The sequence below is a fragment of the Globicephala melas genome, chromosome 19, assembly GCF_963455315.2.
Source record: "Globicephala melas chromosome 19, mGloMel1.2, whole genome shotgun sequence".
Classification (NCBI taxonomy): domain Eukaryota; kingdom Metazoa; phylum Chordata; class Mammalia; order Artiodactyla; family Delphinidae; genus Globicephala; species Globicephala melas.
In genome coordinates this window covers 49,436,706-49,461,006 of record NC_083332.1, presented here as the reverse complement: position 1 = coordinate 49,461,006, position 24,301 = coordinate 49,436,706, and the positions used below count along the sequence as shown (strand labels likewise).

General features: G+C 41.9%; 1 protein-coding gene across 2 annotated transcripts in view; it reads left to right on the top strand.

Moving 5' to 3' along the window:
• The window catches only part of SF3B3 (splicing factor 3b subunit 3), a 46,816-nt gene extending 23,122 nt beyond the window's left edge, over positions 1–23,694 (top strand). For both annotated transcript variants that reach the window (XM_030863374.2, XM_030863375.2), the window contains exons 11-26: positions 2,598–2,670; positions 7,939–8,090; positions 8,396–8,551; positions 9,562–9,717; positions 10,220–10,363; positions 13,619–13,741; positions 14,477–14,631; positions 17,834–18,008; positions 18,713–18,918; positions 19,017–19,173; positions 20,139–20,264; positions 20,667–20,879; positions 21,385–21,483; positions 22,156–22,299; positions 22,916–23,020; positions 23,423–23,694. In XM_030863374.2, the coding sequence (XP_030719234.1) occupies positions 2,598–2,670; positions 7,939–8,090; positions 8,396–8,551; positions 9,562–9,717; positions 10,220–10,363; positions 13,619–13,741; positions 14,477–14,631; positions 17,834–18,008; positions 18,713–18,918; positions 19,017–19,173; positions 20,139–20,264; positions 20,667–20,879; positions 21,385–21,483; positions 22,156–22,299; positions 22,916–23,020; positions 23,423–23,563 (2,325 nt within the window). In that variant the 3' untranslated portion in view covers positions 23,564–23,694. The remainder of the gene's footprint in view (positions 1–2,597; positions 2,671–7,938; positions 8,091–8,395; positions 8,552–9,561; positions 9,718–10,219; positions 10,364–13,618; positions 13,742–14,476; positions 14,632–17,833; positions 18,009–18,712; positions 18,919–19,016; positions 19,174–20,138; positions 20,265–20,666; positions 20,880–21,384; positions 21,484–22,155; positions 22,300–22,915; positions 23,021–23,422) is intronic.
• Positions 23,695–24,301: the final 607 nt, after the last annotated feature.

The window sequence follows — 24,301 nt, the reverse complement described above, 5'->3', positions numbered from 1 at the left end:
GCCCTGTCATGTCATTTTTAATGTTTTTGCAATATATTTTCACAGTGGGTAGATTAGAATTTATTTAATGAATCCTTTACTTTTTAAATATAATTTATTTTTTATACGGCAGGTTCTTATTGTGTATCTGTTTTATACATATTAGTGTATATAGGTCAATCCCAATCTCCCAGTTCATCCCTCCACCCTCCCACCTCCTGCAATGAATCCTTTATTGTTGGACTTTTTAGGTGATATGAATACTCAAAATTACCTTCTCAAATCCCACACCCTCTTCTCATCATGGTTCTAGTGTTGATGGCTTTTAGCAAGTACACTGGACTTGATTTTGTTAGGAGTAAAATAAAGCTGTTTCTGACACTTTGCTCTTAGAGGTTGTGGTTGAGCAGGCTCCAGGCTCTTAGAGTCCCACTGCCTGTTTTTGGAAATTTTTATTGGAAGACAGGGAAGATGACCTTGGTTTTGAATTCTGGCTCTACTACTTAATAGTTATTACTAAGCTTTATAGGACCCACCTTAAAGGATTGTTGTGTGAATTAAATGAGAATGTGTGTGAAGCGCTTAGCTCAAGTTCTGGCACATAGTAACTGTTCAATAAATGTTAGCTATTAATATTGTAGTTTCAGAGAATTCAAAAAATTTTGACTGCCAAAATATTCATCAGGTCACCAAATTTTCGATGACTTGAACCCAATTTAGACCAGTAGTTCTTTTTTTTTTTTTTTTTTTGCGGTACGCGGGCCTCTCACTGCTGTGGCCTCTCCCGTTGTGGAGTACAGGCTCTGGACGCGCAGACCCAGCGGCCATGGCCCACAGGCCCAGCCGCTCTGAGGCATGCAGGATCCTCCCGGACCGGGACACAAACCCGCGCCTCCTGCATCGGCAGGCGGATGCTCAACCACTGCGGCACCAGGGAAGCCCTAGACCAGTAGTTCTTGATTAGTTACTTACTGCTAATTGGATCCTGTCAAGCATCTGATTAAAGCAAGTGCTCAACACAAAAAATACATATATGCATTAACAGAAAATTTTGTGTACCGTGTAAGAGTTAAAGGACCCAATTAAGAATCATTGTTTGTGAGTCATCTGCTTCCTCCTAATTTTTTCCAATTATATTAAAAAAATATTATGTTATATAAAACTATTTTTAAATTGTTGGATGTTTCTTTTTTCCTGTATATCTATTTGTTGAACCTTGTTGTCTAGCTAGATTATGGTCTCAGTTGAACACGGTCACTGTCAGATATTACATTTGGTGTATAGAGTGTGGTATACCTGACATTTACGTTTTATTGATGGTGAAGTTTTCCAAGATTCTCCTGTACCACGATCAGGTATTCCTGCTATTATCACATCAGTAAACCAACAAAAGGGTAATGTCTTTCATATATGTACTAGCGTTCTTCCTATAAGATGTAATTCCACTGTACAGTATAATAGGCTGCCTAATTTTTTATTTCTAGGTCATTTAAAAAACACTTAATAAAATTTTTATTTTTGAATGGTTTTAGATTTACAGAAAAATTGCAAGGATATTACAGACAGTTAATGTATAACCCACACCTAGTTTTCTCCTCTAGATCATTTTGAGTTCATCTTATGTATTGCATTTACTCTCATTTGAGAGCCTATAGGCCATTCACAGGATTCTTGACTCTGACCTTAAGGAGCATAAGAACCTAGTAGGAAGGACAAAACAATTCCTCAGATCACTTTTTAGGTAAGTGTCCTAAGAGGTGGTGATTGTGATTCCTGTGAGAACTTATGAGGAAGAGATGACTGCCAGCCAAGAGAATAAGGGAAGATTTTTCCTAAAGAATGTGGCATTTGAATTGTTCTGTGAAGGGAGATGGAATTTGGCCTTGAGGGAACAAAGAAAAGAAATGGAGGGCTTCCCTGGTGGTGCAGTGGTTAAGAATCTGCCTGCCAATGCAGGGGACACGGGTTCAATCCCTGGTCTGGGAAGATCCCACATGCTGCAGAACAACTAAGCCCGTGTGCCACAACTACTGAGCCTGCGCACCAGAGCCCGCGAGCCACAACTACTGAGCCCGCATGCCACAACTACTGAAGCCCGCGTGCCTAGAGCCCGTGCTCCGCAACAAGAGAAGCCACCGCAGTGAGAAGCCCAAGCACCACAACGAAGAGTAGCCCCTGCTCGCCACGACTAGAAAAAGCCGGCGTGCAGCAACGAAGACCCAACGCAGCCAAAAATAAAACGAATACAATAAAATCAATTAAATAAATACATTTTCAAAAAAGAAAGAAATGGGATGCTAACTTAGATGGACTGTTTCATTCCCACGTGCTCACTTTGAGGAGGATGCAGGCATGTTATACCCAAAGGAAGTGTTTGGTCTTGGCTGCAACAACTGTCCTAGATGTTCCATCACTTCTTGCTGAAGTCTATTATGGGAATTGCCAGTGCCTCTAGCGTTTTGGTTCTTACATTCTTTTTGACTAGATGGTTCCAGTGTTTTAATCAAGTATACAGTGTGAGCCCTGCTATGTTGGGACTGTATTATCTAGTGTAGTTGTAAGCAGGGGGCTGAGTTTCATGCTCACTGGATCTGTGATTTGTCTCCTCTCCCTGTCAGGTATCAGAAATGGCTGTCTCAGAGCTACCCGGTAACCCCAATGCTGTCTGGACAGTGCGTCGGCACATTGAAGGTAAGCAGCCCTTTCCCAACAGTCAAAATGAGGGTCTGGGTGCCACTGACAATAGAAGGCTTAAGAGACTGCATTCATAATGCTTCTATATCACATCATCTAGCACCATATACTAGAAACTTCTTCTGACTCAACACCATGTTTTTGAGGCTCTCCCAATCAGGGTGCCTTCACTTACTACTTTTTGTACACATGGGTAAGGGGAGCATAGGGTGGCTGTTAATATTCAGTACATATACACTTGAGTATCATAGATAGAGCTGTCGTATGTTGTGTTCTTTGACTATTCATCTTTAAGATACTCTTTCCATTTGTGTGAGGAGTATGGTGTAAGGGAAAGTTTTTGCTTCTTTTTTCTTCAACGATGTTTTCTCTCTTATTGTGCTGAAATCACAGTGAAATTAAAGGTATTATTCTGGGTATTAAGAGATTGGTAAAGCTTGTTAATGCTCAATAGGTATAATAGTTGTGTTTAAGGAAAGCGGAGGTTGATTGAATGGAATCAGAATTTTAGAGTGAGTAGAAAAGAAGGGATGGAGGAAAGAGGAAGTCTGAGCTCCAGAATAAAAATGGTCACCTCATCCTAAAAAATTGAAAGTTATGCGAAAATTCATTTTAGTGCAATAGCAGGAAAGTCTTGTGACAACTGAATTTCATTCCCTTAGAGATGAAACTCAATTCTCATTTTCCCTTTGATTCTTTGGGATCGTAGGTCATTTCTATTCCTAGACCTCATTTTCTTCTTGTTCCCTCAGGAATGTGGGACTGGCCAATATACAAAGCTTTTTAAAGAAAACAGCTGGAAATCTTCCTGCTATTTAGATGTTTTGGTTGTATGGAACAAATTTAAGGGAGCTGGGAAATGTGGAGGAGGGAAATCTCGTTTCTATTAATAGAGTACACATTTTAGTGGATTTTGTCTCATGTAAGCATTGGAATCCAATCTGAGTTGAGTAGAAAGAAAAAAAAGTGAATAGGAAATTAGTAGGTTCATTTTAGCTGAAAAGGTAATTATTGGATGATTGGTTTTGAAAGATTTCCCCATTTTGTGTAATGTCTTCATAAAGAAACTAGTCACTGTTGATGTTCAGCTTTAGCTTGGTGGCAGATTGGCTGGTTGATATTTAGGCTCTTGAAAACATTTCCCAGACTGTTTGAATTAGAAAGAGCCTTTGAGATAAAACCTAGTTTGCTCCTCTTTTTTTGTTTGTTTTTGTTTTCACTTATTAAACTTTACTGTAAAATCAATTTAGATATGCAGGAAAGTTAACCCCTCATTTTTATGAAGAAGGCCGAAAATCACAGGCGTTGACTATCCCAAGATAGGGCACCTAGGTAATAGAGACTGAAAGCAGTGTCTCCCGAATCTCAATCCAGTGTTCATTTGACTAACCCTATAGTGAGTTTGGGTCATGCTGGTTTTCTAGGATAAGTTCAGTATTCTCATCCTGCTACCTTGTAATTAAGATAGGACTCTACTCTCAGGGCATGTGCCATCTAAAAAAGAAGATAAGTATAAAAAACTGTTGTGGGCTTCCCTGATGGCGCAGTGGTTGAGAGTCCACCTGCCGATGCAGGGTACACAGGTTCGTGCCCCGGTCCAGGAGGATCCCACACGCCGTGGAGCGGCTGGGCCCGTGAGCCATGGCCGCTGGGCCTGCACGTCCGGAGCCTGTGCTCTGCAACGGGAGAGGCCACCACAGTGAGAGGCCCGCGTACCGCAATCAAAACCAAAACCAAAACAGAAAACTGTTGTGTGTTCTGATGTGATGAAAGGCACAAGCATGTTGCCAGGAGGGGTTAGAGAAGAGGGAACAGGCATGTATTTGAGAATCAGGAAAGGCTTTTGGGGTAAGTTAGATAAGTTCGTGATCTGTGGTATGTTGCATTATGGAACTTGTAGCTGAAAAGTTTTGTCCTCTAGATACCAAAATCTAGGAAATGATTACATCCTGATAAATTTTACTCTTTAGAAACTATAATTTGGGTGATCACCCACAAAACAGGTCAAGTTCTCTCTGTTCATTCTCTTTCCAGATACCCTAAGTTACTATTTCACATGTCCACACATGCTGCAGTCTTCCAGGCAACTACTAACCTTGGCTGGTACTTGGTGATGCACACTACCAATACCAAGCCTTTTTTTCTCTTCCACAGGTGGCTGGTGAAGGTGCTGATCACCACAGGTGTGTACCTTGTACCTATTGCTAGGGTCTACTATGGGGTCTTAGAGATTACCCAGGGAGAGGGACCTGCACAAAATATTGAGGCTGCCCTGGTAGCATCTTTCAGAGGGTAACTTTGCAGTTGGCTCTCCATGTGCAGTGTTAGTGGTGCACACCCATCTGCCTGTATGTTAAATAGTTTGAGGCAGGAATCACTTTCTCCTACAGAATATGGAACATTTGATTAATTTGCCTCTCATTAAGCTAAAAGAGGCTGTGGCTAGAAAATCTTAACTTCATACTCTCTCTTGATGTTTTTGTAATGTTCCACATGTACTGACTGAAAGATTAGGTCCTGGAGAAAGCCCCCCTTTTTCTCTTTTGAGTATAAGCAAGACTGTGCTGAGGCAAGACAAGCACTGAGTAGTCTGAGTATAGAGTGAGAGTGAGACATTGGAGGCCTAAATCATCTGGATGGTCACTCACTTTTCCCTTTGGAGTAGTGAGCTGTTTTTTGAGCCTGAGATACTAAGGCAGGGGAGAGAAGAAGAAAGCATTCCCTCTTCTGTGGGCTGCTTCCGTATTGCTCAGACAGATAGAAGTCCTTTTTAACTGAGACAAAGATGCGTTCTCATATCCTAATAGATTCTTCACTGAGGGTTGAACTAATGGTCATTTATATGAAATTTGAAACCTCTGGAAGAAGGCAACATAGATTTCATAGTTCATAGTCATTTATCTTGACTGAAGCTTGATTTTGTTCTGAAGTCCACCTTTTAACCTATAACCTGCCTAGGACACAAGAGCAGCTTATCTGTTTCTGGTCCTCCTGACTGTAGAATGGAAAGGGTAGAAGTTACAGTGTGCTTAGTATTTACAGGGTAGTGGATATTTTGAGGAAATCCGTGATGTAAAGGAGCTTTCAGGTGTCAGTCATTGCTTTACTCCTTGTTGAACTGCCCAGCAAGCATAAGACCCTATTTAAGTCCACCAAGCATCTCTTTATTTTTATACCTGAGCAGTCTGGGACCTTGGGTCAGAGGAAGGATAAGGGCCCAGGCAGTCCTTTTTCCCTCACTCCCCTCATTCTCTGCTTGTAAGTTACAAATGTGTGGTTTCTTTTCTGGAAGCCCACCTTTTCCCTTGACTGAAAGAAGAGCCTGAAATCCTGACCAGTTTGAGCCCGTTTTTGTTTGGCTTTAATTTGCTCTGGCACAGCTTTTAAGATACAAGGTTTCAGTGTTGAGAACATGGGAAAGGACACGATATTTATATAATGTTAAAATTAAGCAATTCCTGTTACTTTTACATACCAGAAATTTCCAGTTCAAAAACTGAGAGCTGGAGCAAAGCTTCCAAGCTTGGTGTTGTGTGGAGAGTGAAGATGGTTTTGTTGTGCGCTATTAAGGCATCCATTTCAGAGACGACCACGTCCACACTCCATGTTTTATGATGGCGAACAGTGCGGTCTTCTTACAAAGCCATTTTATAAGGTGTCCCCAGGCATGCGATACATGTTGACAGTTATAGTAAAGTAATCTAAGACAAATTATCTGCTTGTTCAGTGTTATTCCTTATGATGGAACCCTTGCTCTGGATTCCTGGTGTAGCCATTAGATTATACCCATTGGGAAAGATCTTTGATCCTTGCCTTTCAGCCACTCATTCAGTGCACACGTATTATTAACTAAAGCAACAGTTTTGCAGAATAGTACTTACCCTTACTATGAGGCATCCTCATAAATTATATTTATTTCTATATATTTATTTTAAAATGCTGATTGCAGTCCACAAAATTGATTTTATGTCCTGCTAATAGGTCAGAATGCTACTATAGGTTATACCAATAATACATTTTCATCTGGCCCCTTTTTCTGTAAAGAGCACTGATTCTGCTGAACTCATTGAGTAATCTTAGTTCAGCTGAATGACCCTTGGAGCACTCAATCCATACTGTGTCCTTGATGTGAGTGGGGTGGATCAGGCCTATGGTGTTGAGCTCTGACAGGGACTCAGGCAAGCAGGATCCTTCAGCTGTTTCTGCTAAGACTGAGGTAGCCACTCTAATTTAGTACCTTGTGTGCTTGTCATTCTATCCCTTGTTTGCCTGATTTCTGTGTGAAGGGGACAAGAAGAGGGGAATTGATACAGAAAATTCAAATGTAAAGTAGGAAAATCTCAATTCATCTCAAAAAAATGAACATACATTTATTCAGCATTTATCAAGCTTTATGCCAAACATTGTGCTGGATGTGGGAGATACATACAGAAGTTGTTTTATGTTGTAGGGTGGAATGTGTAGGAAGTAGACAGCTTTTAACTGTGGGATCTGTGTGAGAAACTTTTGGGGTTGCCTATATACCTCTGACCTCCTTGAAAAACTTGTTGGTGTTTGTTTATCCAAGTGCATTTTATTAAATGAAAAGCAAGTTCTAATAGGATTGCTCATGACCATCGAATGGTGATATTTTTAAATGTGAAAAACTAGAGAGTTCAAGGGCTCACAATATAAACTACCACCACCACCCACCCCCTCCCTGGTTATCCAGTGTTCTTACATCATTCCTTTTGGGACATCCTAGGATTCTCAGTTTCCAACCCTAGAATGTCTTAGTGTCTTGGAGGCTTAAGTAATCACTATTTTATTCATTAGGTCTTGTGTTCTCACATAAGATACTTTTGGAAGAAAATGGGGACCTTCCTTGGTTATAGGGAGTATCTCTTAAGAATGGATTGTGATTGGCATCTGAAACTGTAGCTTCAGTACATATAAATATTGTATACAAAATTTCCTCTTTGTTCTCTCGCATTTTTCTAGCAAATGTCTCAAGAAAATATTAATTTTCAAAGGTATTAGATGTGAGCATGTCTAGTTTATGTACTATTTAGCCATTTAAGGAAGCAAAGTATATCTGTAGGCTGTTATGACCTTTAATTATCTTTTGGATCATCCTGTGCTGTTTGCCACATGACTGTGTGTGATGACTACACATAGAAGAAGTGCCTTGGAAAGTTTCTGAAGAGAATGTTTAGTGTGTCTCATTTGGCTTTGTAACTAATGAGTTCTTAGCTAACCCACTTCTTTCTTCTCTTTCCTTTTCAGATGAGTTTGATGCTTACATCATTGTGTCTTTCGTGAATGCCACACTTGTGTTGTCCATTGGAGAGACTGTAGAAGAAGTGACTGACTCTGGGTTTCTGGGCACTACCCCAACCTTGTCCTGCTCCTTGTTAGGAGATGATGCCTTAGTGCAGGTGAGGATTCTCAGAGAGCTGCTTAACCTGCTCACCTTACTTTGTCCTTTCTTTGACCTCATTATGGTGTAGATTGCTGGGTTCACATTTAAGGAGCTTTGAACTTCTTTGAAATGGATGCTGCAAAACATGAACTTTTTTGAAGTTAACCTTGCCTGGGACCTCTTAACTCTTTTTTGTCATTGACCCAACTGGTGCCTCAAATACAGTGCCTCTAGATCTGACAGATCTGATACGTGTGAGGGTCATGCTTGAGTGATGAGTCAAATTGCTAAAGTTGGGTTTCTTTCTGTTACTGCCTCAAGGTGTATCCTGATGGCATTCGGCACATACGAGCAGACAAGAGAGTCAATGAGTGGAAGACTCCTGGAAAGAAAACAATTGTGAAATGTGCAGTGAACCAACGACAAGTGGTGATCGCCCTGACAGGAGGAGAACTGGTCTATTTTGAAATGGATCCCGTATGTTATTTTACCATTCACTGTGGGACTTAATGTAGGGTTCAGAGGTGAAGATGGGAGTTGCAGTCCAGGTATCTAGATTACATATTCATGAGAAAGGGAAATGAACACTACCAAATGTAGAATAGTTGGCTGGTGGGAAGCAGCAGCGTAGCACAGGGAGATAGGCTTGGTGCTTTGCGATGACCTAGGGGGTGGGAAAGGGAGGGTGGGAGGGAGGGGATATGGGGACATGTGTATGCATATGGCTAATTCGCTTTGTTGTGCACACAAAAAACTAACACAGTATTGTGAAGCAATTATACTCCAATAAAGATCTATTAAAACATAAAAAATAAAATTTTAAAAATGAAAGGGAAATGAGAAGGGAAAGTGTCCTAAAGCCCTTTACAAGGGGGTTGGAGGTGGATATGTTTTCATGTCTTTAATGCTAATTGGAGTTATGAAATGCCATCTTAGCAATGAAACACTTTTTCTGCCCTGCACACTCTAGTTTTCCACCAGATACTTGCCATATGTTTAGTTTCTGCAATCTGAATCAATTTCAGAAACTTATTTTACTTTTATATATGGAAGGATGTTAGGTGTGTTTAATTATGTTCTTAAGAAGTCTCTGGTTGTGGCCAACTTGTATAGTCCAACTGTACCTATGAGTGAGGGGTTTTGTCTTTAAATGCCATATTTGAATTCTCTTTCACCCAGAGTATTTTCATGAACAAATAAACAATTTTATGTATTTTCATTTCCTGAGAGCTAGGTTGGCTTAGAAAATTTGTGGTGCATTATACTTGTCAAGGGTCTCTTGATTCTCTTGTCAGTAATTTTGCTTTCCATTAGCCTGTAGAGTTTAATCTTGGAACCTTAGGTAGAGATATTCTTGGTCATTGATTATAGTAAGAAGAGTGCGAGGAAGCAAAAAGGAACTTAACAAGCTCCCTTTGTTCTCCAGGCCCAGGGTTTGGGGGCAAGTTGGAGTGGTTTGTGACCTCTCTCTGTCTTCATTCCTGTAGTCAGGACAGCTGAATGAATACACAGAACGGAAGGAGATGTCAGCAGATGTGGTGTGCATGAGTCTGGCCAACGTCCCCCCTGGAGAGCAGCGGTCTCGCTTCCTGGCTGTGGGGCTGGTGGACAATACTGTCAGAATCATCTCCCTGGATCCCTCAGTGAGTGTCACTCTCAACTTTAAGGATCTTCCACTTGGAACCTGAGCACCTGACCCATTTTTGATGTCCCTCTCTGAGATCAGCTGGGCTGGACCCTGAAATCTCCACCTGCTGCTTCTCCTGATTATTGTAGCAGCACACCTCAGGAGTCTTCTGCAGTGCCTGCTTCTTTGGCTTATGGCTTGATTCCCTTTTTTAGTTTAAACAGAAACAAAAAAAAAAAATCCAAGACTGTGTTTACAGAAAAGGGCCTTGGATGACTTTAAAGAGGTGCCCTTTGCATATTTACTTTTACCATTATCCACTTTTGCAAAAAAAAAAAGGAAAGCACAATCCTCTCCAGAGATTGTTTTAAGGTTCAGTCTAAATAGAACTCCTTTTTCAGGTTTTCCCTGTCCATGAGAAAGAGTTGTTCTTCACTTCTAGAATTAGATTTCTCTGGGTAGGTTTTTTCCAAAATTGGTCATTTCCCATGTTTTATTCTTTTCTCTTTCCCCCTTAGGACTGTTTGCAACCTTTGAGCATGCAGGCTCTCCCAGCCCAGCCTGAGTCCTTGTGTATTGTGGAAATGGGTGGGACTGAGAAGCAGGATGAGCTGGGTGAGAGGGGCTCTATTGGCTTCTTATACCTGAATATTGGGCTACAGGTAAGAGATCTAGAAACTCACATTGTTGGTGTCATGGCTTCTTTTACTTTCATGACTCCTTTGTTCAATACTGTGCCTATGGTTTCAGTTACCCACCTTATGAGAAGTGAGCAATGCTGCTCTGTGTTCCACTTACTTCACCTCTAATTAGAACAAATCAGGCCTAGAAAAAAGTATTTTTATGAAGAGCTTTTGATAAAAATGCTTAGCAATCGCTGTTCTGTGGCAGAACTAGATGGGGTTCTTAAGAGTTGCCTGTACTCACAGTATGCACCTTTTGAAACTAATACGGTTGTCCTTTGGTATCCTTGGGGGATTGGTTCCAGGATCTCCCTTGGATACCAAAGTCTGAGGATACTCAAGTCTCTTATATAAAATGGCATAGTAATTGCATATTCTCATACACTTTAAATCATCTCTAGATTACTTAATTACCTAATACAAGGTAAATGCTATATAAATAGCTGCTGCAAATTCAAGTTTCGGTTTTTGGAATTTTCTGGAATTTTTTTTTTCCCCCTCAAATATTTTTGATCTATGGTTGGTTGAATCCGTGAATTCAGAACCCCTGGATACGGAGGGTCTCACAGTTCATAATGGGCTCCAAGAGGGCCCCTAGATGGTCCCTGTTGTCAAAGCACCTGAGCTCTTCATGGCCCAAAAGGCAGGAACCTAAGGATCAGAGATTGTCAGGGGTTTTGACCATATATTGATACTTTTCGTTTTCATCTAGGCCAGGTACTTTTTGCTTTTTAATTTCACTTCCTAATTTAGAATTTCTCAAACATGCGCAGGAGTTAGACTAATGTAATGCACCTCCATGTACTTATTACCAGTTATCAGCACTTTGTCTTTTCCCCTTCTTTTCTTTTTCCTGGAGTATTTTAATGCAGATCCAATATGGTATATAGTTTCATCTTTAAGTACTTGAGAATGTAGCTGTGCCGAGGGGTGTGTGTGTGTTGAGGCCTTAATATGATCATGCTCAACAAAATTTAACAATTCCTTTGTTTATGGCTGGCTGCGTTGGGTCTTTGTTGCTGCGCACAGGCTTTTTCTCTAGTTTTGGTGAGTGGGGCCACTCTTCATTGCAGTGCGTGGGCTTCTCATTGCAGTGGCTTCTCTTGTTGCGGAGCACGGCCTCTAGGCACACGGGCTTCTGTAGTTGTGGCTCGAGGGCTCTAGGGTGCAGGCTCAGTAGTTGTGGCACACGGGCTTAGTTGCTCCGCGGCATGTGGGATCTTCCCGAACCAGGGCTCAAACCCGTGTCCCCTCCATTGGCAGGCGGATTCTCAAACCACTGCACCACCAGGGAGGCCCTAACAATTCCCTAATGTCATCTGATATCCCCATATTCTAGTTTTCTCCTTTTTTTTTCTTTTCCCAAAAATGTTTTTACATTTGGTTCTACTCGGGATCTACATAAAGCTGTCCACAGTTTTCATCTGCTTGATTTATCTTTTTATGTTTCTTTTAATAACTGTCCCAACCTGTTAAAAAAAATTTTTTTAAAGAAACCAGATCACTTTTCTTGTGGAATTTCCCACCTTCTGGATTTGACAGAGTCATTCCTTGTGTGTTTAATGTTCCTGCAAACTGGTGGGTAGATTAGACCATGCTATCCATTAAAAATATAATGCAAGCCACAGGTCTAATTTTAAGTTTTTCAGTAGCCACAAAAAAGGAACAGATGGAGTTAAATTTTAATGTTTTATTTAACCTAGTATATCCAAAATATCATTTCAATTTGTAGTCAGTAGAGAATTAAGATATTTTATGTTTTCTCCCTTTTATTTTTTTGGGTATGGGGAGAACTAGGTCTCTGAAATCTGCTATTTGGTACTTTGCACTTAACAGCACTTTTTTTAAAAAAATTATTTTTGGCTGCATTGGGTCTTCGTTGCTGCGCGCAGGCTTTCTCTGTTTTCTCTACTCTTAATTGCGGTGCGCAGGCTTCTCATTGCAGTGGCTTCTCTTGTTGCGGAGCACGGCCTCTAGGCTCACGGGCTTTCAGTAGTTGTGGCTCGCAGGCTCCAGAGTGCAGGCTCAGTAGTTGTGGCGCACGGGCTTAGTTGCTCCATGGCATGTGGGATCTTCCTGGACCAGGGCTCAAACCCGTGTCCCCTGCATTGGCAGGTGGATTCTTAACCACTGCGCCACCAGGGAAGTCCTAATAGCACACTTCTAATTCTGACTAACCACATGTGGCTTGATGGCTATAGTATTAGATAGCACAGACCAAGAGGTTGATTAGATTTGTTTTTGGTGAGGGACAAGAATATTTTTATAGGTGCCATTTGTTTTCCTATTATATCCGGTGGCGTATGAAGTCTGGTTGTCCCACCTAATTTAGTGATGTTAGAATGTTAGTATCTATTTTGAATGACCTGTTTTAAAGCTCCCTGTCCATCTTTTACTTAATAACAGCCAGTGATACACATTGCTTAGATTCATTAGGGGTTGGGAAGTGATGGTTTTCTATTTTGTTCTTTAATTAGCTGGAACTTTTCTCTAGAGACAAAATTTGCTTTATATCTTTGCTTACCCTGAAGTACAGTTCATATAGGGAAAGGATAAATATTTCATTTTTTTCCCCTTTGCTCACTTATTTTCAGAGTAAGGAGTTGGTGCCGTAGCATACTCCAATGAAGACTGATGAAGTGTTTGTTTTGTTTTGTTTTTTAAATAACATTATGAACTTGCAGATTTTATAATATTTGTGCATCAAACTATTGTAGTTGTTTTGGATGCTAAATTGCCACATTTTAGATGAGTGGGAATTCCCCTTTCAAGTTGGCTCCTTTGTCCTTTTAACATGACCCCACTATCTTTGGAGGCTTCTTCCTGGCACAACAAAGTGCCCCACACACATTTGGAACATTCTTGCTTCAGACCTGAAGAAGCCATTTCTCTTAGGATTCTTATTCTTTTTAAGGGAAATGGTATTTAGAGACCACAATAGGCGTGGATATTAAACTGTGCATATATCTTAAAACTTAAAATTATGAAGAAGAGTTTAACATACTTGGTAAAAATATTTTTAAGGATACACAGTGAAAAGTAACTGTGCTTTTCACTTAGTAAATACTCAATAGCTATTTGAGTGAGAGTGATTTAGGAGAGAGTGAATGAATGGCTGGCTGATTAGTATATATTTAAACCACCTAGTCATTTCCTTCCATTTGCTCTGAAATTAAGTAGCTAAAGAAGCTTCCATTATGTATAGACTTTAACCACTCCTCTCCTTTTTATTAGAATGGTGTGTTGCTGAGAACAGTCCTGGACCCTGTCACTGGGGATCTGTCTGACACCCGCACTAGGTACCTGGGGTCCCGTCCTGTGAAACTCTTTCGTGTCCGGATGCAAGGCCAGGAGGCAGTAAGTAATGAAAGGGGCGAGATAGTGTTTTTGGATGTTAGTGGCATCAGCTGAGAAAAATCCCCTTGGTATAAATTTTGCTGTCATTAATTCACCAGTGTTGTAGTTAGTTGACATTAGCTTTATCTTGATTAGTTTCCTTCATGTGGGAAGTCTTGGGTCCCTTAATCTAGAGCTTCTTAACTGGATTTCCATGGCACTGTGCCATGATTTGGTTATAGGTGAGTTAGAATACTGATCCCTTCAATCCTGAGGCTGAGCAAATGGAGTATACTGACAGTTAGCTGGAAACCTCCGATGTAGGATACCACTACCCAGGAGCAACCTGGTATCAGTGTCATGGCTTACTGTGTAATGTGAAAGAGGCTGGGAAACATTGTGTCCTTTGTAGCTAAGAATATCAGTGTTGCCGGGTGCTCTGCTAGTTCTTTACTTGTTACTGCATTTAATACTTGCAACTATCCAGCCTTGTGATAGTATTCCCAATTTACACATGTGGAAACTGGGGCTCAGAGATTGAGTGATTAGTAGGTCATCTGGCTAATAGCCAATGCTTTTAGCAAATAGTAAGCCATACTGCCTCTTCTCTAGGCCTGTTTTTCTTAAGGTAGCCCTTTAGGTTTCTAAAATTCCTTGGGATATTCTGCACACTGAAATTTGGGGATAGGATAATTTGGTTAGCATACCATGTTTGGGCTTTTCCCAAGCTTATTGGAGATGTTTTTCTTTCCTCAGGTGTTGGCCATGTCAAGCCGCTCATGGTTGAGCTATTCTTACCAATCTCGTTTCCATCTCACCCCCCTGTCTTACGAGACCCTGGAATTTGCATCTGGCTTCGCCTCTGAACAGTGCCCTGAGGGCATTGTGGCCATCTCCACCAATACCCTGAGGTGAGAGAGCCCCACAGTTGAAGCCCCGCAAGAGGCTGCAGAGAGCTGACTTTTTGCCATGGCACTAGTGTTGTAACTGAAACCTTCATTTGGCTCAGGATTTAAGTACCTGGTAGCCAAGTCTTGGTGTTTGGGAGTTTTAGCTTCTGTTTAGACCTTCAGTGCCAAGTTTTTATACTCAGCAGTGTAGTTCAGTCTCTGAGATTTTTAAGATTCTTGTTTTCAAGGGCCATGCCATTAGATTGGTTTTAGAGCAGGCGTTGTTGGCTCACTGATAATCTTTTCTCACTCTGTCTTGCATTTGCAATGTTATATCTTAAATATTAACCAATATAAATTATTTAGGCCTTTTGCAGGTTGACATTATTTACACTGATCACATTGGAGTGAACACTGTCTGTATTGCAAGATGGAAAATAACCTATTCAGTTTGACTGTCTCGAGTTTTGGCGGTTGGTTGTGTTTGTTTTCTTTTTTAACCCTTTAATGCCACTAGTGTCATACATGTCCTGGTTATAACTGTTGGTCATACATGTCCTGGTTATAACTGTTGGCTGTTTACAATGGAACTCTGACCTCTTGATATATGAGTCACTTGGTACTTAATCAAGTGAACTGCCAGATTTGTTTGCAAAAACTTTTGGAACTTTTCAGTCATTGTCGCTCTCTTTCTAAGTGTCAGCACCTTTGTATACCTTATGCTCCAGCAGAATTACTCTCCCTGCATACCTCCATATATTCCTGCCTGGTTTTTTATCTCTGCAGCTGTCCTTGGAATGCTTCCCACACACATCTCTGCCTTTCAAGGCCTAGCCTCATCCATGTATCCTCTAATTGTTTTATCGACGTGTGCTCTCTATCTCCTTGATTCCTTATTAATTTTGACAATTCCACAGGTTTTCAAACTTTTTGTAGCAGCAGAACATTTTTCCCCCAGAACAATATCAGGGAGGGCTGCTGTGTGAAACATATAAGAAGAATTCTTGGGAACATAGTTTAAACACCACTGTCCATAGTACTTACTGTCAGAACCATTCACTTTCACTTTTGGTTATTATGAATAACGCTGCTGTGAACACTCATGTACAAGTTTTTATGTGGGTGTATATTTTCATTTTCCTTGGGTATGTACCTGCAAGAGTGGAATTGTTGGTAACTGTTCAACTTTTTGAGGAGCTGCCAGGCTGCTTTCCAAAGTGGCTAGACTATTTTACGTTTTCACCAATGAGGTTTGAGGATTCCAATTTCTGCACATCTTTACCAACACTTGTTATTATATGACTTTTTGATTCTAGCCATCCTAGAGAGTGTGAAGTGATATCTCATTGTGGTTTAGATGTGCATTTCTTTGATGGTTAATGATGTTGAGCATCATTTCATGTGCTTATATTGGCTCTTTGTTCTTCTTTGGAGTAATGTCTATTCAGATCCTTTGCCCATTTTTTAATTGGGTTGTCTTTTTATCATTGAATTTGTAAGAGTTCTTTTTATGTTTTAGATACAACTGCCTTATCAGATAATATGATTTGCAGATATTTTCTCTTGTGGATTGTCTTTTCACTTTCTTTTCTTTCGGTATTTATTTATTTATGGCTGCGTTGGGTCTTCGTTGCTGCGCGTGGGCTTTCTCTAGTTGTGGCAAGTGGGGGCTACTCTTCGTTGTGGTGAGCGGGCTTCTCATTGCAGTGGCTTCTCTTTGTTGCGGAGCACAGATTCTAGGTGTGTGTGCTTCAGTAGTTGTGGCACATGGGCTCAGTAGTTGGGGCTCGTTGGTTCTTGAGCGCAGGCTTAGTAGTTGTGGCGCACGGGCTTAGTTGCTCCGCGGCATGTGGGATCTTCCTGGACCATGGCTCGAACCCATGTCCCCTGCATTGGCAGGCGGATTCTTAACCACTGCGCCACCAGGGAAGTCCCTTAATGATTCTTAATTAGCTGTTTTTTTCTTTAAGCACTTTGAAATGGTTTTTCCTATCTTCCATTGTTTTTTAGGTCTGCTGTCAGATTGTATATGATCTGTAAGAATATTTAAATTAAAAATAAAACTCCATTGTTAGAGACCAAGTGTCTATATTTTTAAGAGCATCTGGGTTCTCTGCTCATTTTGCTTATAATTTGACTTAATGCACATCTCTGTCCCTTTTTTTTTTTTTTTTTTTTTTTTGCGGTACGCGGGCCTCTCACTGTTGTGGCCTCTCCCATTGCAGAGCGCAGGCTCAGTGGCCATGGCTTATGGGCCCAGCTGCTCCATGGCATATGGGATCCTCCCAGACCAGGGCACGAACCCGTGTCCCCTGCATCGGCAGGCGGACTCTCAACCACTGTGTCACCAGGGAAGTCCACATCTCTGTCCCTTTTGACAAAGGTTGTAGAACTCATACTTGCCATCTCTTTGTGCGTCGTTGTGGATTTCCTAAAGCTTAGGTGATTTTCGTTCAGGATGGCATCCAGTTTATTTTATGAAACACTGTCATACAAGTACCACATATGTTCAGATAATTGCAGTGCTTCACAGCAAATTTGGAATTGGTACTCTTTTTTTTAAATTTAATTTTATTAATTTATTTTTTTGGCTGTATTGGGTCTGCGTTGCGGTGTGCAGGCTTCTCATCGCAGTGGCTTCTCTTGTTGCGGAGCATGGGTCTAGGCGCATGGGCTTCAGTAGTTGTGGCTTGTGGGCTCAGTAGCTGTGGCTCGTGGGCTCTAGAGCTCAGGCTTAGTAGTTGTGGCTCACAGGCTTAGTTGCTCCGCGGCATGTGGGATCTTCCCAGCCCAGGGCTCGAACCCGTGTCGCCTGCATTGGCAGGCGGATTCTTAACCATTGCACCACCAGGGAAGCCCTGGAATTCGTACTCCTTATATCAGCGTTTGTCAGTAATAATCAAGAGGAAATTTTGACTTTTCACTGTCACATTATCATTGGAAGGATAAAAAATCCTTTGAGGGTTCTAATGTAGGTTTCACGGGTGGAAACTGGAATCACCATGAACAGTGATGGGCTGTTGCTAAAGTAAAGGCCCTCCCCTGATCTCCTTGTCTCTTACGTGTAATCATCTAGATAAGAAGGCTATTGTTTCTTGTTGTCTAATGCCAACATTAGAGCTTTAGGGATTGACGTGTTTGCTGTGACTGCTTATAGACCATTTCAACACCAGTTTCTTGGTCCTGAGTGGGTGACCTATTAACTCCTTGCCTTTTGCCGTAGGATTTTGGCATTGGAGAAGCTGGGTGCTGTCTTCAATCAAGTAGCCTTTCCACTGCAGTACACACCCAGGAAATTTGTCATCCACCCTGAAAGTAACAACCTTATCATCATTGAGACTGACCATAATGCCTACACTGAGGCCACAAAAGCTCAGAGGAAGCAGCAGATGGCAGAGGTAATGCATTTAACCTTCAGGGTTCAATAAAAAGGCATTCCTATGAAATTGTGTTGAAAAGTTTAAACCTCTGTGTAATTGATGGCTGTAGTCTTTGTTATATTTGAAGATCCAGCCTCTTTTCAGGTCCTTCAAGCAGAGCCCTTTGCCACAGTCCTTGGTTTTAGAGGCTTTCTTGTGACAGGACTAAAACGCTGAGCTGGGTTTATTCAGTATTCAGCTACTTCTCTGGAACGGTTCTCCAGTCCTGGAACTTCCAAAACAATCTGTTTCCTGAAATTGGGCCCAGAGGAGACTGCTTTTGTATTTCCCACAACACCAGCTCCTTCCAGAAATCATTTCCCAGCAAAAAACAAATGGTCCCAACTATATAAAACTGTATCTGGCCTAGAAAAGAGGAAACAAGTAGTCTTAGCAAGAGAAATCAGATGGGTTAGATAGAAAAAAGGTGTTTTCATCTTCATGTTTCTCAGACCGCCAGTCAAGTATTCGCCACAGCTGATGTTAGTTCTTTAGTTTCCCCTTAGTGATCTTTCCTCTTCCCCTTGTCTGTATACCTCTCCCTTTGATCCTGATTTTGGTGGACAGATTTGGCTACTTTGTGTATTATGAACACTCCCTGGAGGTGTTCTTGCTACTTGTCCACTTCTCATCCAGCACCCGCCTCTGAACACACCAACTCTTCCTTGGTTCTTTGGATTTAGGAAATGGTAGAAGCAGCAGGGGAGGATGAGCGAGAGCTGGCTGCGGAGATGGCAGCAGCATTCCTCAATGAAAACCTCCCTGAGTCCATTTTTGGAGCTCCTAAGGCTGGCAATGGACAGTGGGCCTCTGTGATCCGAGTGATGAATCCTATTCAGGGGAACACACTGGACCTTGTCCAGCTGGAACAGAATGAAGCTGCTTTTAGGTAAGGAGCCCAGGACATACAGAGTTTTGAAGACTGGAATGGGAATTCTCTGGGCTGTGACTAATACCTGACTCCTGATTCTTTCTCTGTAAATGCAGTGTGGCTGTGTGCAGGTTCTCCAACACTGGCGATGATTGGTATGTGCTGGTGGGTGTGGCCAAAGACCTGATACTGAATCCCCGATCTGTAGCCGGGGGCTTTGTCTATACCTACAAGCTCGTGAACAATGGGGAAAAACTGGAGTTTTTGCACAAGGTAGGAACCAGCCAGTGGTTTTCCTGGTTCTTAGGTCCTACTAAACTTCCCCACTTTTGTGTAAGTTGTGGATCAGGTCTTTCTGATCCATCTCTTGGTGGCACGTGAAAAATGCTCCAGTGAAGCTCCACTGCTTGCTGGTCCCACAGGAGGCCTGTGTGCTAACCACCCTCCATGGGGAATAGATGCATACTGAAGTAGCCCCTTGTTTTCTAGTCTTACTAAGTAGGCAGCAATTTGTAACCAAAATTCAGCAGTTCTAATGAATTAATATTCTCGGGGCAGGGGTGACAATGTGGATTTCTGTTTAATGGTTACACAGTTTCCCTTGGAAAGATAATAAAGTTCTGGGGATGGATAGTGGTGATGATTGTGCAACACTGTGAATATGCTTAATGTTACTGAACTATATACTTGAAAATGGTTTAAATATTAAGTCGTGTATATTTTACCATAATTTTTAAAATAGAAGAAATTCCTATTCTCTCTTCCACACTGACAGCACATGAATGTGATTTCTCCAGGCGTCCCACAAGGGGAGTGTTCTCTAGGAAGTAGTTACTTCGCAGAGGCTTCTTTGTGCTAAACTCATTGTGTCTCTCTTACAACTAAGATGTCCCTTAAACTAGCACTTCTTTCCCCTCCCTCCATGTCCCACAGTCACTTTTCTGATATTGAGGCTTCACGTTTAGTTAATGGTGCCAGTTGAATTCACATGGGTTCTGAAGTGTTCATCAGGTACCAGGACTTCTTTTCACTTGTGGCATTGATCCACTTGGGGAAGTGGAGTGTTTACCCAAACACCCTGTTTTATAGAGACTGTTGTATGTGTGGTTTATTTTCTCTGCGCAAAAAGTGATCACTTGCTGTCTGTCTTCCTGACAGATGCCTGTAGAAGGCATTTTGGGTTGAGGGAGTATGGCTGTATATTTTAATAGCTGCATCACCTGTTTTTCCTCTCACAGACTCCAGTGGAAGAGGTCCCTGCTGCCATTGCCCCATTCCAGGGGAGGGTGTTGATTGGTGTGGGGAAGCTTCTGCGAGTCTATGACCTGGGAAAGAAGAAGTTACTCCGAAAGTGTGAGAACAAGGTAAACATGGAGACCCTGGTGGGGTGGTGGACAGCAACTGTTAGAATGATATGTCTTTATCAGGACCTTCTTTGTCTTCCAATGCCAGGTTAAGAATTAGGCCCTTGAGACTTGAGAAGGGGAGGAATAGGTGGGTTTCTTGACTTCTTTACACTAAAAGCCAGATTTCTCTCCTTGCTTCTGTAAGGAATTTAACTGTGACAGGCATATATTTCCACTATATTAAAACCAGTTAGCTCTTTTTCCCACCTTCTAGGAATTTATTGCTGACTCCTTGCTGACTCCTCTTCTTTGGTGTGTGCCATTCTTCAGACCATATATATGCTGCAGTCATGGTAACCTGGACTTTCTGTTGATACTGCACCCCAAGGTTACACCCATTGCTGTCCTTGTTTTTCCCAGCATATCGCCAATTACATCTCTGGGATCCAGACAATTGGACATAGGGTAATTGTATCTGATGTCCAGGAAAGTTTCATCTGGGTTCGCTACAAGCGTAATGAGAACCAGCTTATCATCTTTGCTGATGATACCTACCCCCGATGGGTCACAACAGCTAGCCTCCTGGACTACGATACTGTGGCTGGGGCAGACAAGTTTGGCAACATTTGTGTCGTAAGTTGATGTTTACTTGGGTTACAGTGATGTATAGGAAAGCTGACCCAGTTTGTTTGTGGTAAAGCCAATTACCCAAGACTGTGATCTCTGATATGGAAAGTAAAAATGGGTATAAAATTCTTTAAGTTTCCCCTACCCACACCCCATTCACCTCCCTCATCCCCATGCAACATGATTTAATAATGATAGATTTAGTTTGAGCTAAGGATTAATATTTATTTTTACTTTTTGCCAAAATTTTGGCTTATCTTTTAAAGCCCAGTCTGGCTTTTCTTGTTTATGTTCTGTGGTCTCCATTTTTGCTCTTTAGTTTTTTGGGGTTTTTTGCTTTTGAGTTCGTCACTCCTCGGACATCAGAAGAGGTGCAGGAGACTTGGGCTCAGGCCTCTGCCAAACTCGGGGCCCCAAGGTTTGCGTGCAAGGACCTGGGGCAAACGTTGCTTGGTGACCGAGGTGAGTAGGTTCAGGACCCAGCCCTGTGATTTGTGTCACTTCATTGTAGGTGAGGCTCCCACCTAACACCAATGATGAAGTGGATGAGGATCCCACTGGAAACAAAGCCCTGTGGGACCGGGGTTTGCTCAACGGGGCCTCTCAGAAGGTAAGATTGCAGAAGGGACCACAAAGGAGGGGCACAAGCCTGCGTAGCACATTCTTCATGACCCTCACCGAGGAAACATTTCTTTAGTGAATTATCCACAGTGCGTGTGACTGTGTTGAGTGTTCTCCCATGCATGGTGGGTTTGACACAAGGTAACCAAGTTACTATCCCATTTTTATGACAATAGAAGAGAAATTTTTCTGAGACATTTTAGCAGTATAAATCTCTGCATAGTGGGTTCCTTAGAAAGGATGGTTGCACAGGTTCATTCCAGATACTAACCAGCTCTTCTCTGAAGTATGCCCTGGGCTTTACTCTTCTCCTGTAGACATATACTTCTGTATCTCTGGACTTTTAAAAATAGATCCATTTTAGAGGGCAAGCCTAGAGATTGCTGTTTTTTATACTTTTCTTTTCTTCTTTTTGCAGACTTGATAATTTAACAAAAAGGTTTTGTAGTTATAAGTAAAAAATGATATAACTTCAGCATGTTTGTGAGGGCATTAAGCTCTAAGTAAATGCTAAGGACATTTCAAAGTATTTTTAAATTTTAGTAATTTTTGAATTTCCGAAAGTGGTGAAATCTGGCCTTTGGAGGCACTGTTTGCTTTTGGGAATCTAGAACATGCTCCTGAGGGCACATATAGTCACTATTCTGGTTTCAACTTGCAGGCAGAAGTGATCATGAACTATCACGTGGGCGAGACAGTACTTTCGTTACAGAAGACCACGCTGATCCCTGGAGGCTCAGAATCGCTTGTCTATACCACCTTGTCAGGAGGAATTGGCATCCTTGTCCCGTTCACATCCCATGAGGTGACATCTTCCACACTGGTCTGGCTTTTGCCTTCCCAAGGTTGTTTCTTGGTGCTAAATCTGCCTAAGAGGGCAATCCATTTTGTCTCCATCTGTAACTAGGAGTGTTGTGCAATTTTTATAAGGTGACAGGAGTGCCTGGGGAGAGAGGAATCTTGATTTTTTTTTCCCCCCTGTGGAAAGCCATCTGGTTTTATACTGTACCAGGGTTTGGTTAGTCAGAGGCTGAAGCCCCAGAACAAAACCCCACAGACCAGGAATGATGGGCTGGTGTGGACTGGGCACTTAATGCCTCCTAGAGTCAGCTCTTGGTTTGGCTAGATTTGGTTTATGTAATTGCTGCCAAGGAAGCTGTGGTTAGGAATCTGACTTTACAAATCACTCTTTGCATATGGTGTTTTCTCTCATGTTTTGCAAATACAAAGGGGTTTTCTTTCACTTTTTAGCTATCTTGTTGTAGCAGGAGAACCTGTGGTCATGAGGAACAATTAGATACTTAACATCTCCTTGGTGGTAAAAATCAATAGCTTCTCTGTTCATTGTGCTTTGGAAACTGTAGACTAGTAGTTGAAATCACGTTTTTCTTTTAGTGACAGATTCTTTGTTTCTTTGCCAGGACCATGACTTCTTCCAGCATGTGGAAATGCACCTCCGGTCCGAGCATCCCCCTCTCTGTGGGCGAGACCACCTCAGTTTTCGTTCCTATTACTTCCCTGTTAAGGTAGGTCTTTCTTGGAAACTCGAGTTGAAAAAGGGGATCCTCAGCATATTTAACCAGTCTTTTTCTCTGGGCCTCCCTCCCTTAAAAATCGGAACAGTCCTGAATGAAGGAGCATTGAGGATGTGGATTGATGGAGGCAGTAATGTGGGAGAGGAGTAGTTAGTGATATTCAGAGACCTCTTCCCTCAGGGCAGACCATAGCCAGAGAAAAGTTTTCACCCAGTTTTGCTAATCTGAACTCTGGCTACTAAGGATCAACTTAGAATAGTATTCCTGGCTCTGTAAATGTAGTTCAGGTTTCTGAGGGAGAATAAAATGCTTTCCTTGAAGTTGCTGCTTTAGCATGTGCCATTTTCTTTGGGCATCTAACCTTTTTCTTCCTCTCATTTTTTCATGCCTTAGAATGTGATTGATGGAGATCTCTGTGAGCAATTCAACTCCATGGAGCCCAACAAACAAAAGAATGTCTCTGAGGAACTGGACCGAACCCCACCTGAGGTGTCCAAGAAGCTTGAGGACATCCGGACTCGCTACGCCTTCTGAGCCCTTCCTTTTCCTATGGGGCTTTTCAGAGACCTTATTTCCCTCACCACCTGGTTCTGAATTCATGTGACAGAAGAAGGGTGGCTGTATAATTAAGACTTTGTAATATTAAAGCTAGTAGCTCTTCCCCATCCACTCTTCCCCTGGAGTGACTGGTTTCCCCTAAAATTGGCACTGAGATTTGCTACACTTCTCCTTGCCTGGTACATAATACATTGCCCCCAGGTTCCGGTGTGGAATACAGTGTCCCTTTTCCCAGAGCTTTCTCGCATTGATATTTTTGGCTCTGCTCTCTACTTTTGTATACACCCTTAATTTTTAACTGGTTATTCTGTAAATATAGTTTTGTATGATGTTATCTTTGTGGGAGGCGGGAGACAAGCTGAGATGGGGACCAGGTTGGCTATAGTACAACTCCGGAGTTCTGCCACCCTGGAACCTAACCAGAAATACAAACCTAGCTTTTAAGGTGGCTGGTGTCCATGTGTCTTTGCTGAGAATCTAGGTGGGAGATTGGAGCCCAAGTTGGAGCAGGAAGAGCTGAGTGTCCTCCTTCCAGTTACCAACTTGGACTTCTGGCACCCTGTGGCCTCATGCTCCCAACTCTGTGATGGTTTTTGGCTTTCTCTAGTCTTTTCTACTATGCAGATGAAACTTGGGCTTGATAATAATTATATAGTCATCCATATCTCTTCCCATTGGATAGTGAGGAAGGGTGGCTGGTTTCTTCTTCCCTGT